This window comes from Struthio camelus, chromosome 1 (genome assembly GCF_040807025.1).
Source record: "Struthio camelus isolate bStrCam1 chromosome 1, bStrCam1.hap1, whole genome shotgun sequence".
Classification (NCBI taxonomy): Eukaryota; Metazoa; Chordata; class Aves; order Struthioniformes; family Struthionidae; genus Struthio; species Struthio camelus.
In genome coordinates this window covers 64,791,825-64,810,146 of record NC_090942.1, presented here as the reverse complement: position 1 = coordinate 64,810,146, position 18,322 = coordinate 64,791,825, and the positions used below count along the sequence as shown (strand labels likewise).

Below are 18,322 nucleotides of genomic sequence, written 5' to 3'. Positions count from 1 at the left end.
GCTTTCCTCTTCTTTAAGAGTCTCTACAACACTGACTTTGTTTCCATGCTTTTCTTAAGCATTTCATGCACTAAACTGAAGAATAACTCCATTTGATTTTGGTTGCAGGGTGATCTTAATTACACAAAGTATCAGCTTCAGTGTTGAATTCCTCTGGAAGCCCAAAGGATGCTGTAATGTGTTTTTTTTTTTTTTTTTTTTTTTTTAAATCCTGTTGGTCTGGAGGGGAGCAGCTGTTGGGGTCTGCTGAATTTTAAAAAATGAACTGATGAAGCCTCATCAGGTGAGGAATGTGCTCTGTGTAACCAAAGGATTTGGCTTCTGTGATCTCTGACCCTCTCCTACTGTTTGAAAAACTTGCTTTTGCTCCTTGGTTATCATTACGCTTTGCCCAGAGCAGAGTACTTCTTGTTTTCACTGCAGAGCACCCAGTGCCATGGTGCGCTTAACAGCAGGCAAGCGATGAAAACTGCAGCAGGCAGTTTGTCTGCTTCCCTATGTCGAGCTCTATGCGCTCAGAACTGTGTCCTAATTCTGGCTGACCACACGGTGCGGGTTTGCTGCTCTTACCCACCTCCCCACATGTTCCTGACCCTTATAAAATATCTCGATAGCTTTGTGGCACAAAAATCCAAAGGGCGTTTGTTAATATAAGGCTGTAAAACACATGCAGGGCCCATCCCATTCTGCCTCTTACTGTTTTCCCTGTTCGTTTAGTGGGCACCCACATGGTGTTAGGGAGGTGGGGATGTGCACTGATTTTTGCAATGGAGTCCCACACCAGATGCTTAGTCTTAGGGAGGATGAAGTTGTGACCCCTCATGGGGAAACATTCAGCTAACCATATCATGTAGAGGGGTAATATCAGTATACTACATGATAACTCCTTGTTTCCTTTATCTATTGAACATGAACATGCATATGCCAGGGAATACTGCTTCCTCCAAGAGCTAGATGAGCCCATGCTCTCAGACAGACTTGTGGCAACTGTTTTGCTGCTGCTGTGAACATGAAAATATCACCCGGTTTTCTTCGGGCCAGATAAGAGCAGCTCTTGGGCTGAAAAAAGAGTCTGAAATGTTGCCTCAGTTGTCCTGCTACGTGCCATAAAGTCACTTCAACATAGCTGAAGCAAACTTTGTTCTAGATTTCGTTTCAGAAGAAGAGTCATAAACTACTCAGGTTACTTACAGTAAAAGTAACTTTTCCTGGTGCAAATTTTGGTCTCCTCTTGTCACATGCAATCACTTCTAGAGCAGCAGGCGCTTGATGTCCCTTTATCTGCTCCTGACCCATCCAGCTGGAGCAGGGCTGCGTGGAGCACTCCCAAGTGACATGTTTCACACCGGGCAGGGCATTAAATAGGACTCTCGCATTTGCTAGATGCAAGTGGACCGTATGCGGAGCTGGGGTTTGGGTTTTTTCTGTCTCTTTGTGCAGCTGCTGGTAAAATGTGTTTCCCAAGGCCCATCTGCAGGGCTATTTGTTTTCCCTCCTCTAAACCTTTTAATTGTAGAGCAAGATGGAGAACAATGGGGAGCAACGGTCTGAAACTGAGCAAAGCGGGGAAAAATCTAGGCTAGACGTCAGTAGCAGTTTCATAACGGATGAAAATGAGCAGGGGAGCGTTTGCCCTGGGAAAAGGCTGAATCCTTTTCATCAAATTCAAATGAGGCAAGACAGAGGATTCTATTAAAATTAAAAATAAATAAATAAATAAAAATTTGCTGGCAGGACTCGAGCCAGAGGATCTCCCACAATCTATCCTGCATGTTAACTCCACAGATTGAAGACTTGATTATAGGCTATTTCCTGTTGGAGAGGCATCGATGTGTGAGTGAGGATCTTCCTCACTCACATTTACAAGGTCAAATGAAAGGATATTGATTTATTAGAGCTTTACAAACTACCTAACCTTTGGGGAGGATGTTTAGAAGCAGCAGATAGCTGGGAAGTGTTTGGTGTGAGCATTTAAGCTGAGCCTTAGTTGATATTTGCAGTGTGCAAAACAAAAGCTTTGCCAAAGCTGGCCTGAGGGGCTAGCTATAGCCAGAGACCTGCACCTGGTCATGTTACAGTACAAAAATTTGTACAGTGCCACTGTTAAGCAATTAAGCCCCCATAGCCTATTTAAGGCTTGTAATTATGAAGCAACAGGAAAAGCATGTTGGGTATGGCAGTAGCCGTGCTCTTCTCTGACACTTCAATTCAGACTTGGGTATTTTAAGTTCTTGGCCAGGCCCTCAGCTGCTCCAAAGCAGCAGGACTATGATAGCCATTCTGCCTTCCTGTGGTAGCCAAGCTTCGCCTGACCTTGGGGAAGGTGCTTTTGCCTATACCTGGTAGACTTCTAATATTTCCTCAACCTCAGCACCCTATTTTCTTTTCCTGGTCTAACTAAGTGACTGAACAAAACAGGAATTGCCCTTGGGTAACCACCAGTAAGCAGAGTGCTCCTTCGTTGACATAGCTTGAGGATTTATAAATGCTATGCAAAGGCCATCTCCTCTGAGGAGCCTGGCTTCCTTAGAAGCCCATCCCAAGAACCCTCATCCAAGGCTGAGCTGTCACTAGATCCGTTTGGGAGTCTTGCCTGCTCTTCCTGTGAAACAGCACCACTGTACCTCTTTGCTTCAGCTCTGAGGAGTACCCTCTGCCGCAAGTGTCTCCAGAGAAGTGTCTCTATGAATTGTCCACTTCGGCATTTTACTATCCTCGTCACCCCAGGGGTAATAAATATTAATAATAATGAATAAAAGCAGATGCTATAGATTGAAGATTACTTCACGTATTAAAACCTGTGTACTGCCATTGGATAAATGGGTCATAAATAATCTGTGTATGGTTTAGTTTCTTCCTGAACATCTCTCTAGTGTTTTACCCTCCCTCCTCCATTGCAAGAAACTGGAGTGTTTGGGCACTGCAGGAAAGGAAAACAGCCTTCTGCAGATGCAGGTGTGGGCTGGAAAGCAACTTGTTTAGCTCTGAAAAAGAAATCCAGGAGGAAGAAGTTGGACCCTTCCTTACTCTGGTGCCCGTGCTTTGGTCTCTTCTTTTCAGGGAGCTAGGGCAGTTTCAAGTGAGTGTCCAGGGTTCAGCCTGGCTCCTTTTGCCTCATTCCTTTCCCTTTCTGGGAACTGCTGGTGCTTTGCAGCTTGAATGCATGATAGACAGTGGTTTTAAAAGCAATATTCTCCTCCTTTAAAAATTAGTTTCCTAGTTCAGTGCTGTCTTGGTCAAGAATTTATACAGAACTGAGAAGTGAACAGACATTTTCTTGAGTGAATCATCATTTGTGGAACAAGAAAGAAGGCTGAGTGACCTTTATCTTGATGAGACTCTCATTAAGTATCTACACTAGTGCTAGCTCCAGGATGACTGTACTGAGTTGTATAAAAACTGTGGTGAGTCAACACTATGCAATACCATCCTGGTATAGACACTCAAGCATTGATGCAACTGAGCTTCAGACTAGTCTGTGTTTCACTGAGGCCACCTTGCTGAGGGACAGGGGCTACCAGCATGGTTACAATACTTTAGAGTCTGAACTAGTTGTACTTTGAACCAGACTGAGCGTATCTAAAGAATGCAGCTGGTGTAGAGGGGCAGAAAACTCTGGTCAGAGTGAAATAGGCTTCACTGCTTGAAGTAATGACTTTATTTTATCCAGTCAGTTTCCTACTCCTAGCTTACTTTCACCTGAGTTTGTTAAACAGTGTTACCGTTACATCTACTGAAGCATAAATTCTTGTTTCAAATTCGGTGAATATCTTGCATAGAATTGTCTTCATAGAGTGAAGATGATTTGGCTTGAACTAGTGAACCTATTTTCAAGAGGAATCTTCAATTTTATCAAATGTCAGTTTTGAACATTCAGTGCTCACAGGAAAACTTAAGCTTTTTAAGCCAAAAACCTAGACTCAATAGCTTAAACAGAGCTACTCTTCAGTAGTAATAACAGACTGACAAGACAGCAGGAGGTAAATTTCATGTTTTTAATGCTGATTTGTACCGTCTCCCATAAAGTTGAAGCACCAAACATTGGGTATGTTTCAACGAAGCCTAGTGACACCGAGTTAGGAACCTGCCTGGATGCGCTTTGTTTTCAGTATTCTTCACTGAAGGGATACTCTGGATGGTCACGCCACCTGTGGAGAGGTCAGATTGAGCAAGTGAGCTTCTTGGGTGAAGCAAGATGTCACATCACTGATGCAATTGTCCTCTGCCTAGCAGACCTCTTCTCTTCTCTGCAGTGCATAGGCAGTGTTCCTGGAAGGCTTTAAGGAGAGGACAGTGAAGGACACCTTCCCCCACCAAGGCCTATGGATGTCATTCCTTAAAGGCAAATATGGGGGGGGGGGGGAAGGAGGGAAGGAGTTCAGAGGTCAGTTGTTCTCACTATATTTGTGGATTTAACCTGTGTTAGTGGAAGTTTTGTAGGGAAGCTGAAAGGTTTTGTTATATGTGCATGTGTGATGGAAGAGGAAAGACTTTGTTCAAATATCTAGAAAGCCCTCTCAGCTGAAGTCTAAAAAAGGGTTATATCTGGAGAAGAGGCAGAGATACCAGATTTGACAAGAAATCTTGTACTACTTTGGCTTATGTGCTTAGAACTGGCATGAACAGGTCTCTGTCTGGCATGGCGCTTTCTCCATGTGGCTGCTTTATCCAGACTAGACATGGCTGTGCCAGTTAACCGAAGTCCACGAGCTCACCTAGGTGTGAATGCTCTACCTGGTTAATAGCGCTGGTGACAGTGCTTACAAGGAAGTTCTGAGGTGACCCAGTTTGGGGAAGAGATAGAAATTTGTGGTTACATACTACCAAAGGCAGGGACACTTTGGGCTCCATAGAAAATGCTTGCTCAGGAAAGATACATGATGCAGGAACGCTGTAAAAGGCAACAGCCAAATTCCCAGGGCCGAGTGCAGGTGAAAATGAGACTGACTTTGCCCATGACTTGACAGACTGGGAAGAGAGGTAGTTGTTTTTTGAGAAGATGATGCTAAACCACAAGCACCGGCTTGACAAACATTTTCCATTAGCAAAAATGAGGGTTTCTGATGAACCTTCTCAGGTGCACTGTGGCAGCTGGCTGCCTTGCCTTACAGCAAAGCACAACAAATACTGGCATTTGTTCCAGTTGTGACTTGTTCCAATTTGGAAAGGATACATTTCACAATATTGAAGTTAGCTGACTGGAAGGCATCAAACATTTTAAATTGGTTTTGTCAAAACATTTCATTCCAATATTCAGCCAAGCTGCACTGTTTACACATTAACAGATTGACTTGCTTCAAAAAAAACAAGCCACAGTTCTTTGGCATTCTTTTTTTTTTTCCTCCCAGTATGATTTGACAATATCTGAGTTGCCAATGTCCTAATCTTTTTTTCCATCTATAGAGCAAGCTTTCTAATCAGATCTCTCTTAAATGTTCTCAGGTCTTGGATCCTCTTACATAACAAAATGACTCACTCAAAGGAGACAATGTGGCTTCAACTAACTGGTCCAAGTAAGGAAGAACATCCATAGTGGAGATGGAGGGTACAAGATAAACCAAGCAGACGGATTAATGCAAAACTCACCCAGCACGATACTCTTTCCAGTTCTCCCGAGGGGAGAAGAAACCGTTTCGGACTGAGATTTATGGAGTATTCATATCTCTGCAAAAACTCCATCTTCTGCTCAGGTGTTTAACTTTCTAACCCATTTCAGTAAATGCAGTGTCTTATTCCTGTGGGCTTACTCACACTATTGGAACAAGAGATTTCCACACAGTACCCATGGTAGCTGATAGCTGGAAGAGCCACAGAAAAGCTGGATTTTCCATTCCTACCTGCATTGCATCACGGCAATGGAAGGTTTTCAACAAAGTTGACTAGTCAGAAGTTTTTCTGTACGATGGTTTGACGTTTTCAGATAACTATTGCTGGATGAAATAAGGAATCTCTCCAGGCTGGCAAGTCATCTGTTGCAGTGTCCATTCCAGACACTTAAGTGTAAGAACACACTGGCTGGCAGATACAGATTTAGCTACTCCTTACATGGCAGCTTCACTTTTCCAAGAAGTTATTATTCATGGTTGAAGCCAGACTATAGTTAACTATTTTCCCCAAATCTAGTACTTCTGTGAAAAATATAGCTGTTAATGTCCATTCTATATTTCCTGCTTTTCTTGTTCTCAGTGGGTTTCTGTCATGAGGTTTGGTCTAATAAAGCAAAGCATTTGCTTTTATTAGTTTTGGATGAGTGGCCTAGGAAGTTCCCCCCCCCTCCCCGTGGGTATTTACATCTTTTAAGTTTCCTTCTGGAAAGGGTTCTGGCATTTGTACCAAGGTTACTTTTCATGTATATCCTCACTAACAAAGTTTAAATGATGTTATGGCTCAAAACTTAGCAATGAAAAACCAAACAATTTCCAATATCAAAATACACATAAGAATCTGCTAGGCAATTTGTGAGAAGCTTTCTGGAAATAAGCGTTGCTAATTGATGGAAGACTATTTTAAGTTTTAAGAAACAAAAGCTTCAGAGCACCTGGCTGAGCTTAAATGTGAAAGATGAACTGCATTATGATGCTCTTAACCTAGTTCATATTTTCTGTCATATTTATGCCGTACACCAAGAGGTTTGTTTGTTTCTTTGCAACGTTACCCCCGCCCCCATCCTTTGAGCAATAGTCAATGTTTTAGGCAGCAGCATCAATAGCACTCTTACTTTTTATTATTATTAGTGCTTGAGTACACTAGAGTTTGGCAAGACACAGATAATCCAAGGTTACAAGAGAAATGCGTGGAAACAAATCCCCTTAGCATTTGGCTACACGTTGAGTGCCCTGAAGAAGGGAAAGCATAGAGTTTGGCCATAAACTGTAGATGCTCTTGAGCGGAAGGAAAAACAAATGGCCTCGTTCTCCAGAATAAGAGACCTTGAGTCAATCCAAGCTTCCTGGGGGAGTGCAGCTTACAAGTGAAGCAGAACTACTTTGGGTAGTAAGGTTTAGATCACAAGCAGCAAGAGATCAAGCCGTGTTAGTTCTCAGAGATAATTAGGAATGGATGCAGCTTGTTTAAATACTAAATATTTTTCTGCTTTCCATGTAGGAAGGTACAACTCCACATGACAGCAGGAGGGGCAGATTGCTGAAGAAGTCAACTTCGGATGAAAGGCAGAAACTAAGTTTCTGACCTCTTGTGGTCAGTAAGATGTATTATGTCTTACAAGGAAGTAGGCAAATTTTGTTGTCCTGACCTTTCCCTAGCAAGTGAGAAGGATTAGAGCTCTTCCAGAGCCATCCCTGTGGTTTAAGATAGCGTTGTGGATTCAGACAGTGTTATTTAGTTCCTAGCTTTCCACTCAGCGATTTAGGACAAACTGGCTTGGAAAACTAGGGTTACACTCCATAAGCAATAGCACTTGTGCAGCAACATGGCTTGCTGAGCAGTGGGTGAGAAGGAGGGGAAAGACAAGTAAGTAGGCCTATTTGAAGTTCAGCTCTGATGGCTACACTAATGGCTAGGTAGGGCCACCTAGATAGATGTTCATTACAACATACAATGGAAAGTGCTTAAGGAGATGGAGCAGAGATGAGACACCCAGATACCATTATCTTCTACTAGAGGGGCTTTTGAAATCACATTTGTTTTTGCAAGTGGTCCATGTACGTACTGAAGGCTGTGTTAAAGAGCTCTCACATTTTCTTCAGCGTTCAAGTCAGATCTTAAAATGAGGTTCTTAATGCAAAAAAATTATGTTAAAAGCAAATTTTTTTTTTGACAGCCTCTGAGAAAACAGGAGTGTTCAGTGAGTATATAGGACTCCTCCTGGACTTACATCAACAGTTCCACATAACGGACATTTTTGTTCAGGGCTTCAATTTCTTTCATCTCTTTTTCAGTGAGGGAGAAGTCAAAGATCTAATGGAAGGAGATGTTAGGAATAAATTAGAATTTCTTGTCACAATAAACATCAATATTAATATGTTCCAGACTATAGAAGTCCAGAAAAAATGCAAAAAAAACAAAAAAACATTTTTTTCCTTTGCATTAAGTCCAGCCACATTGGCTATGTTCCCTTCCAAGAAGAGAATGGCAGTCTGGTAACTACTGGGTTGCTGGCTTCAAAAGCAATGCACTGGTAGAGGAAGTGGGGAGCAATATGGTACAAAGTGCTGCAAGGGACACAGCAGCACTTGTATTGGTGGCGGTGGGGGGTGTCAAGCTAAATGTTTTCTGGTGGTGGCACACCAATGTTCACTATCTTCCCTTCAGCAACGAAGCTGAACCATGCCTAAAGACGGAGCAGAAAAAGCCTGCCATTCCTGAACTCTTACAGCCAGCAATCTTGAACTGTGGACCCACTGAAATACTCCATCTGGTTTATGTTGCTCGGCGGAGCAACTGGTGCTCCAGTATACACTACCAGCTGGAATTTTAGCCACTTGCAGGGTTTAGGAGACATCAGAATGTCCTCTCTACTTTGCACTATGTTACACCATAGTAATGGGGACAAAAAGGATTTGACAAAGCTTGACAGTAATAAAGTCTTCTGTCTACAGAAAAAAAATTGGGAAGTGACTTTCCACAGAGACCAAGCCAATGTAAGCATCCATGCACCAGCAGAGTAAGGATTTACCTGGAAATTCTCTCTGATGTGCTGTGGGTTGAAGCTTTTTGGAATGACCACCACCCCTCGCTGGATGTTGAAGCGCAAAGCAACTTGTGCAGCTGTCTTGTTATATTTTTTACCGATAGCATTCAGCACAGGATCCTTCAGTAAAGGAGGGGAGGACACGTTTACCCTGGAATAGAATGAAACAAAGAAATTATCTTGCCATTTTAGTGTCAAAAGCCATAGTCATCTACTATTCACGGGTGCAGTGCTGCACCTTTTTGATAAGTGGTGTCAAGGATGAGGGAGAAGCTTTGTGACGTTTAAGAAGTTGACTTTGACAGTCCTCCATTCTATCTGATGTCCTAATGCTGATGTAGAATCCTCATCCAAAACTCGGCATTCTCAGTTACAGCCATGTGCTTTTTAATAGCAGATACCTAAGGAGACCTCCTTACAGACACCTGGCACTTTTTGACAACAGGATGCAGCAGGAGTGTTGCAAGTCTATGTTCCTCAAAATAATGTTGAGACACTGTAAAGAACCAGCAGTGGAGATCTGTTATTCTTCACCTATGTAGCGGCCCTACTACTAGAGAGAAACATGGGAACTTACCATGTTTCATCCCTTGAGGTTCCCAATGGGCTGTACCCAACAATAACAATGTCATGTTGTCTGCAAAATTCTAAGAGTTTGGGCTGGGTGAAATAGGGATGGCATTCGACCTACAAGAGAATGCAGAAAGAATAATTAATTGATAGGACTAAGTACAGAAGCAGATGATGTCCCATTGTGAGAGTTATGGACCAGAGATAACTTTTTTGTTGCAGGAAAGGATATTGGTAAGTTCGGGAATAAGTAAACTCACTCTGTGATTACTGTTCTAGTCGTCCACCACTGGGTGATGATGGATTTTTATTATTATTATTTTATTTATTTACTTGGACAGCAGCTCAACACCTATGGTTGTAATTTGGTTGCAGGAAGCCTTTATTGGCCTCCCAGTGGAAAGGTGGCAATAAGTGGGAGGATGGAGGTGAGGGAAGCTGACTAGAGATGTAGGCTGAGAAGCCAACCCATCTCATATGGGTCTTTCTCTGCTTCTTGCATTCAAGATGCCTAATCTAATGTTGTTTTTAGGGGAAGTGCTGGCATGAGCTGACCCAGATTGAAAGTTGAGGGGAAGTATGTGAAACACGAGACATCTCCATAACGGTTTTGACCTAGTTATAAGCCTTACCCTCCCATATTGCAAATACCGTGCATTATTCTGTAAAGGTAGGGATTTTCTGGTCGTGTTCCCTTCTTCAGGGAGAGGGCTATCTACAAGGTGACAGAGCAACCACTGTTTACATACAGTCTGAAGCTACGTGGCACAACATCCTGAGCTGGGCTTAATCTTTTCCCCAGTTTCCCTTGACGCCAGGAAGCTACAGCAGTGCTTGGTACACTCTTACGGGCGGTCCAGAAAGAGCAATTGCATTTTGTACCCACTGAGCACGATAACAGTAGTGAGCAGTGTTGGAATTTCCTCCTCTCTCAGGCTGCCCCTTCTAGGTAGGCAAAAGACAGCAATGAAGTCTCCCTGTGCTGCCTGGTACAGGTCCCAGTCCTTCAGGCCATGTACTATGGGTGGAAAGACTTTCTTTTCCTTAGGTAGTCTTTGGTGTCCCTTCTGCTACTGCTAATGTAGATATTCATTTGTGCCAGAGGAGTCAGAAAAGTTTCCCAGTGATTTATAGGAAATAGTGAGCTACCAAATGCCAGAGTCAAAAGTATCAGGCGTTCAGGTGGGTCACTGCCACTTACCTCTGTCTTTGGGCCCTGCTGTCATAAAACTTGGACATGCCTATCCTCCTCACAGGCTCGTTCAGCTCAAGTCAGTTGCTTAATGTGGTCTCCTCATTAACAGGTTTTTCACCGATTCTCATTGAACTTCTTATAGGAAGGGCACAGGAGAGCAAGCCCAGGAATTTTAGGAGTTACCTCTAATGGCTGTTAAACCCAGAAAACCTAGAGTGACTCAGGTTCCCTGATATTTAGGGTTGTTTTCATTTGGTGTCAGCTGAGGTAGACATGGCTTCACTGATGACCGGTTAGCCCTGAATCGTTTGTCTTGGGAACGTTTTGGACTTGGATAAGGTACATGGCAGAGGTTTAAAATCTGCATTGACTCAGCATCCAAGCTTGCTATGGAGCTTGGCAAGGAGGCACAAGTTTTATAGTCCTGGAGCAGGAACTGAGGAGAGAGATTATTCCAGCACATTCAAATATTATCTTTAGCCTAAACAGGATGAGTAATATTTTCAAGCTAGAAACGGAAGTGTGACAGTATGGAGGGCAGCAGCTGTGGCAAAGCGTATGTCACCCTTCTGCACATGGCAGCTTAGGCCACGTGTTGCCTTTGCATTTTCTACACAGCAGTGGCACTATTGCAGCCACTGGCCTTGGCTTATGGTCATACCTGGTTGCTGACAGGTTTGTGCTTAAGTCCCGGCTTGTTCAGGATCATCTCCAGCTGCCTGCGGTTGAAATTAGATACTCCAATGGACTTTGCCAAGCCTGCGTCTTTACATGCTTCCATAGCCTGCAAAGAAAGCAGAGACTGGAGTCCCAAATACTGGCTTGGTTCTTTGCAGCATATGTTTTAAAGACAGGTGTAGCATAGTCTGTTCTTGAGACTGCAGAAAAACTCTTGCTGTAGCAGAGCTAGCAGCTCTATTACCATGAGGGCTTATGCCATCCTGCTAGTGTAATCTCAGTACAAGGGTATCTACTGACCCACTTTTCCTAATGTTTTATATCTCCCATGAAGGTAGAATTTGTCTGGAAAGCTGTAAGATACAATTGAGATATGGATGCTTAAGTGTCAGATATCTGCTTGGAAGAGTTTTGCTTAGTTTGCACTGCTTTAGCACTACCTCAAAGCTGAAGAAGGGAGAGTGAATAAAACAGATGATTCCTTTCCTGATCACTCAGTTCCTTTTGACTGCATGCTCATTTTCCATATAAAATCTCTATCTAGTGAAATCACCTAAATATCTGGCAGAGTACATCACAAAACCAGCATGGAAAAAATCAGTACAGTACAACGTAGAAGAAAAAGGTGGAAGAGAAGAAATCTAGATATTCTGCATTTCAAGTAAGTCCTAATAGTTAAGACAGCTTTATGCATGCTAGGTGTAAATACGTGCCCCAGCCCTCTTGATAAGCTTCATCTTCTGAAACATTAACACTAGAGATGGTAATTTCCTATAGCCTTCCCCTCTGTGCCCAGAAATTCTGCACACGAATGATTTGGTGGCTGTTTGAGGTGGAGCAGACCCCACCACTGTTGTCCCCTCCATCGGAGCTGAATGCCTCTCCTTCCAGTTTTGTTATTCCTTTCTATCTTGCAAGAACTGAGAGCAGGGAGGTAAGAAGCACCATATATTTGATGACCTCAAGTTGGCCTCATATGCTTTGTATCACTCAGTGACAGGTCAGCAAATACAGTCATCTGGAGTCATTTTTGCTTGCCAACGCTATACTGAAACAGTGAAATTAGCTGGATCAAGTTTAGCCAGTTTCATTTAGACTGAAGCTATTATTTGCAGGCAGTCACCACAAGCTATTTTTGTTCTGGCTTATTAGCTGTAGAGAGAATTGCTACTACAATATATCTTTTACAATAAACACAAGTTTGAAGATAAAAATATAAGACTGTTCAGACAGCTGCTGCTTTTAACATTTGAGCAACTAGCTTGTGAATCAAAGGAATGAACTGCATCAGCCCCAGACAAGGGTAGCATAAATAGCTAACAAGGAAGTCCCTATCTGCCTTGAAATCTTGCCTGGTGGCTCAGCTGCCAGGACAAAGCCAAAGCCCACCCTGGGCTCCATTGCGGTCTGTACTTTTACTCGGAGTTTCCTACCGCATCTCCATTTTTATTCACTGCATCTCAAGTAGAGCTAAATCAGGGCATGACTATCCAACTTTGGGCAGTGCAAGCTGAAGCAGAGCATATGGTAGCCCTTGAGGTAACTCTTTTCAGGTGAACCATGCTAAATTAGTGATGCTTTTGCAGCATACCTGGTGCAGAAGGAGAAATGACCAGCTTTGGTCATGAATTAAAGAGTGTCCAGGGCTTCAGAAGGAGTCTATGTGAGGACATTGCTACTCCCACTTTCTGCTTCCCCTGAGATCCTGAGGCCAATTGGCAGGAGGCTTAATGAAACATCTGTCAATAGTACTTGAGCACACCACAAATTAGGATGCAATCCTTCATAGAAATGTTACTTCCCTCCAAGTTTTGTAAGCAGAAAAGCTTTGCATCCTCATTTGGTAACTAAATTCAGAAGTGAGTGAACTTGTTTTGATGTCTCTCTCTTTCTCTCTCTCTCTCTCTGTCTTTAAATCTTTTAATTTTTTTTAATGGTGAGCTTTAGGGCAAATTCTGTTTTCTCTTGAAGGTGAAGAACTTTTATTTCTGAGAAGAATCCAATCACTTCTTTCTTCAGGGCTCCAACTTTCTCCTGCTGCAAAGATGTGATAAAAACAGGAGAGCCTGGAATAAAGCTACAGATATCTGAACTAGTAAATGCACTCTCTGAAAAAAGGAACGTGGATGTCAGATGTCTCAAATATTTTATTTTGTTTTTAAGATTTAATTAAGTGATGGCAAGAAGCAGCATCCCTGTAGGCAGTAGTCAACTTTATCCATAGAGCTAGTAGAATTTAATCCATTTGCCTGTCAGTATGCCTCTGCTCTGTTTGTGCAGGCCTCAAGTAAAGCTGAGAAAGAGGATCTGTTTTTTTAAAGCATACATAAATGTTGGGATTGCTTACCTCCCAAGTGGCACATAGGTCTGTCTCATGGTAGATAATTTTTCCATTTTCATCTTTTGGGTAGATTGCATCACCAGGCTGAAAAGCAAAACCACATACACACTTCACTCCTCAGAACAAAGATTTTCCACAATCTCTGCTTCTACTAGCAAATAAAATTTCAAAGGCTTTCTAAAAACACCCTAAGTTCAATAAGTCACTCATGCAGGTCTTACCACATCCTCCAGCAACCTTCCACTGCTGGATAGTCCTTGGATGCAGTTCTGAACTATCATATGAGTGCATACTCAGGAGTTCCAGGATGGCCTTATTTTTCAATAAGCTTCTGACCTTTAGGGCAAGGCATCCAAAGGACTAGTTTTCTTCCAAAGGGCTGGGTTAGAGTACTGATGCATATATATATTTTTTTTATATATACGTGTGTATATCTGTATATATATTTTTTCCTCTTCTTTCCTTCGCTCCTTCCTTCTCCCCTGCCCTCTACCCCATCCTGCTTGCATCCTAGGCACTTGGGAAGAATACCAGTTCTGCTTCCAGTTCCAGCTGGAGGGACCATTTCCAAGAGCTGCTACTAGTAAAGGGCTGAATGCACAGGTATAGAATGTGCCATGAACCTTTCTTTTAAAGTGCGTTATCCATCTTTCTTTGAGCACTAACAGCTCTTTCTTCCTATCTCTGTCCTGCATAAACAGGACTTCAGGGATGATTTATGAGCTGATACCTGGTGCTTAAGAGCTCTGCTTTCTCTTAGTTGCTATTGCAGGCAATGCTTTAGTGCCCCCCTCTCTTGTCTATCTGATCTTAATTTCACTTTTTTCAAAGAAAACCCTTTTGTGATGGTTGATACTTGATCTGACTTCAGACAGCTACATTTCAAAGGACTGTGTATAAGATGTTGACATGGCAATTCCTTGGGAACACGAATCTGTGACTAATATGATCAGCAACTGGCGCCACCCAATTCAGTCAAGAAGTTCAAATTCAAGACATTCCATGGGAAAAGTGAGCCTACGGAAAACACAGCTTCAGATTCTAGAGACCAAGGTCTAAGTTACAACCGTAAGGCTGTCTCCTCCAAATGTTCTGGCTTTCCGCAATGAATTCCACAAAGACCTGCTGCCTTTTTTGCTATGTCTGATTGGAAAAAACTTCACTAGAAGGAGGTAGGTGATTGTTGGATACATTTTTACTATTAGAAGGCAGACTATTTGCCCTCATAACTTAGGTGGGGAAGCCTTACTTACAAAACCACCCCTCAGATTTTGGAAAACCCCATTCTACCCCATGGTACCCCACCAGACTGTCCATGGACTACAGGCTTGTTCCACACAGGCACAGCAGATGGATATCCCTGAGTTCATGGGATGGTTCTGAATTCAAAACTGTTCCATCTGAATTCAAACTCTGTTCCATTTCTAATTCATTAACTTTGGTTCAACATTACTTTTTTTTAATGTCAGTCAATATTCAGCGACTACATTAGCTATTTCGTCAACCTCTCTGTTTTCCTCTGTTTCTACCACTTATGTTCTGAAAAGCCAACAAAGTTAGGATGAAGGGTGGCTTGAATGTGAACTTATCTTGACTGAGTCTAGAGGTACCGGCTGTTGTCTATTTCCACAAGGATTTAGTCCTTCCTGCTACCTACAGGAAGCTGCATAGGGTGTTGAAATAAGGTTGTCTTTGTCTCAGTAGTCTCGAGGGAGTACCTATGTCTGCCAAGCTATTATTTTTTATGCAAGGAATTTCCTGAATGAATGACCCAGCTACAGATGGAGAAAGATGGAGAAAGCACTGACAAAGTCAGTGTTTTGATGGTGACAGTATCTTGTTTACTAGGTCTTTGAAAAAGTCTTTTAGAAGTTTCTCACACTTAGCTTGGGATTGTATGGACTACAAAATACCAGTCATTCCCACAAATGCACTCTTCGCCTCTTGCTGTCGCCCTGTAGACAGCCACAGATCTTAGAATGGACATAAGGTAGCTTCCTGCGGTGCCACTGTGCGAGCACTATGACTGTCACTGCCAGTGCACAGGGTTCTGATAGTATCAGGTCATGGTCAAAGTCTACGGGCACCCCAAAAGCTACGAGAGCTGGTAACTAGTGAGAGGAAAAGTCCTGCTCCCATGATAACAATTTCATCAGCAACACAAATGCAAGAAGACAGGCCTGCACATCCCATTGCTTTCACAAGGTGTTCTTTGATAAGTGGGCTTTTCACACGAGAGCTATTTAAGAATTTGTGAATGCCTATAGCATAAACAGAAGGCAATAGGAAGTCAAATAGACCATTGATCTGTTTTGATTTATTCTCTAAAGCTGACAAGAAGATACTGGGAACAGGCTTGTTCAATATAAAGCTGAGATAACCTGCTTTCCTGCTAGATCATAGAATAATTTAGTTTGGAAGGGTCATTTAGTGCACAGGCACCTGCTTATTGATTAATCTGACCAGGAAGCCACTAGAAAACCTGCTAGCAGGTAGGAGCTCCCTGGGCAGAGGCAAGAAGTGGCCAGGAGAAGGCATGTTCCAGCTGGTCTCGTGCTTCATCAGGGCAGACAGGCTGTGTGCCACCTCTTGGTAAAGTGAGGAAGGGGAGCTGGGGCAGGAGCAGGAAAAGTGGGAAGGATGGTAGTCTTGAATGGAGATTTTGCAGAAGAGAGAACAGGGAGGTGCTGGTCACTGCTAGTAAGTCAATGTTTAAAATCACCCCAGATATCAGCCATTCCTGATCCATGCAGAAGTGCTGGGGTGGTGGCTTTTTTCTCCTCTGAGCGGTGCTCTCGGGAAAACTGATTCCTCCTATTCCACCTGAAAGCCCCTGTGAGAGCTTGCATCGCTGGGACCTGCAGAGACAAGTTTCTTACCAGTTTACTGGAGTGGGACTGTAACCTTTGTCTCATGTTCTTCACTGATTTCATGCAGAGGCCAGTTTTTTTAGGTTTTTGGGGAGACGGGAAAGCTCTTTCAAGTAGTCAGCTTTTACAGAGCAGGGCAAAGTAGGAATATGTTAGTGTTACAGCTGCACACTCCTCACCAAGGACAAGCATCACATATGAGAAGGGTGTGTGTGCGAGAGGGAGCAAAACCAGGAAACCTGCTGCCATTGCGTAAATGTTTTTTTTTTTTAATTTGGCACCCCAAAATGTATATTTTTTTCAGGCAGAAAGTGACTTTGCTTTCTCTTCTCTCAAGAGGGACATGAATGAAGTTCCAGAACTGCTACTCTTAATATCTCAGCTTGTTGATACAGGCCTCAGGGAGTCTGATGTACATTATTTTAAAGCCAGCTGTCTACATCTTTATATTCTGAGACAGTGACCTTCAGTATGTGGGAAAACGAACTATTAGAGAATACAAACAGAAGTAAGGGGAAACAGGAAATTGCAAGTGGTGGGAATTTTTAAAAAATATCCTTAAAAAAGGATTCCATACATGGGACCATATAAATGAAATTTTACTGTGAGTCCAATTACTCTTACATGTGCCTTAAAGCTTCCTTAGGAAAGAAGAAACTGCAGGTCTAAGGTGATTGCTACATTGGTAAATCCTTCCTTATCTAGTGTTTCTGGCAATTTAGAATCCATGATAGAGTATAATTTTAGTAACTGGAGAACTGTCTTCCTTGCAAAAAGAGATACACCCAGCTTAGAGCTTAAACCACCCCCCCCCCCAAAAAAAAAAACAATTAGCCAGCTAGCTTCCTGGTCCTATTCTCTCCAAGAAAAAAGATTTAAAGTGGTTTTGAACCAATAAATGTGTGTTGAAGCTCTGTCTTCAAATTTTAGTGCTATTATATTATGTACTTGCAGAGGGAAAACTCTAAATCAAGCTCCAGCTAGGCAGCAGAACTGGAAAGTTCAGGGATTCGCAAAAGCTGGTTGCAAGGGAGGCATATGAGACCCTTGCGTTCGGAAGGGTTTTCAAGCACAGAGACAAGTAACCCAGGGCCAGCAGAATGAAGGACTAGGAGGCTTTAGCTTTTCAGAAGTGTAAGAGCAAGAGAGGTACACCTCGTGTTTGGGGCCCAACTGTGATCAACTAAAGCTGTCTGAGAGAAGCACTGTAGAATTAAGGATATTAAGATCGCAACCATGATTTGCCCAATACTTCTAATACTATTGAGGCTGTTTGGTTTCTGGGACAGAGCAAGGAAGTCAGTTTGGTGGTTTTTCCCTTCTGCTACCCATGCTACAAACTTTGCTGCTAGCCCCTTTTTTTCTGTGGTAACTCTCTCCTCATAGCTCAGAGAGGATTTAGACACATGCACTGCTTCAGCTACACTAAGTCTTCAGTGTAGAAAGTGTGTTTTCAATCCCAGTTAAGAGTCCTGTCCTTCCAGTGGAGAGATCCTATCCTACAGCTGTCAGTAACTACTCTCACATGGGCTATAAGCCCCTCCACACAGAAATGTAGATTACGATTTGGCCAAAGTGCTATTTTCAGCGTGGATTTGAACCTGGAAGGAGGATGCCAGATAAAGTCTCTGGTTCAAGCAAACCGTGCAATTTTTAGGGTAATTTTTCTTTTCACCTTGAAAGCCATGGGCAGCTCAATAATGTAGAGATCAACATAGTCCAGCTGAAGGATTTTCAGGGTCTTCTCCAGCGTTGGGCGCACCAGCTCTGGGGGGTGGCAGGTATTCCACAGCTGGGGAAGCAAGCACAGAGTCATTTTTTTGGTTGCCAGGAGGTATAGCGAGGATCCTCCCACTGTTTCTCCCACCATGCTCTTGTCCTTCTGACAGAGTACTTTGTTTGCAGTGCGAAGCCATTGTGGTCTACATCAGTGCAAAGGTGAGGGGGTCTTTTCCTCTCTTCTTCCAGAGGAAGATACAGAGGTAAGAAGTGAACTCTTGCCCAGGATTATCCCTCTG

The 18,322-nt window shown here is 42.9% G+C and overlaps 1 protein-coding gene across 1 annotated transcript in view; it reads right to left on the bottom strand.

Annotated features, from left to right (window-relative positions):
* Positions 1-3,981: 3,981 nt before the first annotated feature.
* The window catches only part of AKR1D1 (aldo-keto reductase family 1 member D1), a 35,903-nt gene continuing 21,562 nt past the window's right edge, over positions 3,982-18,322 (bottom strand). The window contains exons 3-9 of the mRNA XM_068945240.1: positions 17,980-18,096; positions 13,441-13,518; positions 11,077-11,199; positions 9,228-9,337; positions 8,636-8,801; positions 7,835-7,917; positions 3,982-4,148 (exon numbers count right to left, since the gene is read on the bottom strand). Coding sequence (XP_068801341.1) covers positions 4,106-4,148; positions 7,835-7,917; positions 8,636-8,801; positions 9,228-9,337; positions 11,077-11,199; positions 13,441-13,518; positions 17,980-18,096 — 720 coding nt within the window. The 3' untranslated portion in view covers positions 3,982-4,105. The remainder of the gene's footprint in view (positions 4,149-7,834; positions 7,918-8,635; positions 8,802-9,227; positions 9,338-11,076; positions 11,200-13,440; positions 13,519-17,979; positions 18,097-18,322) is intronic.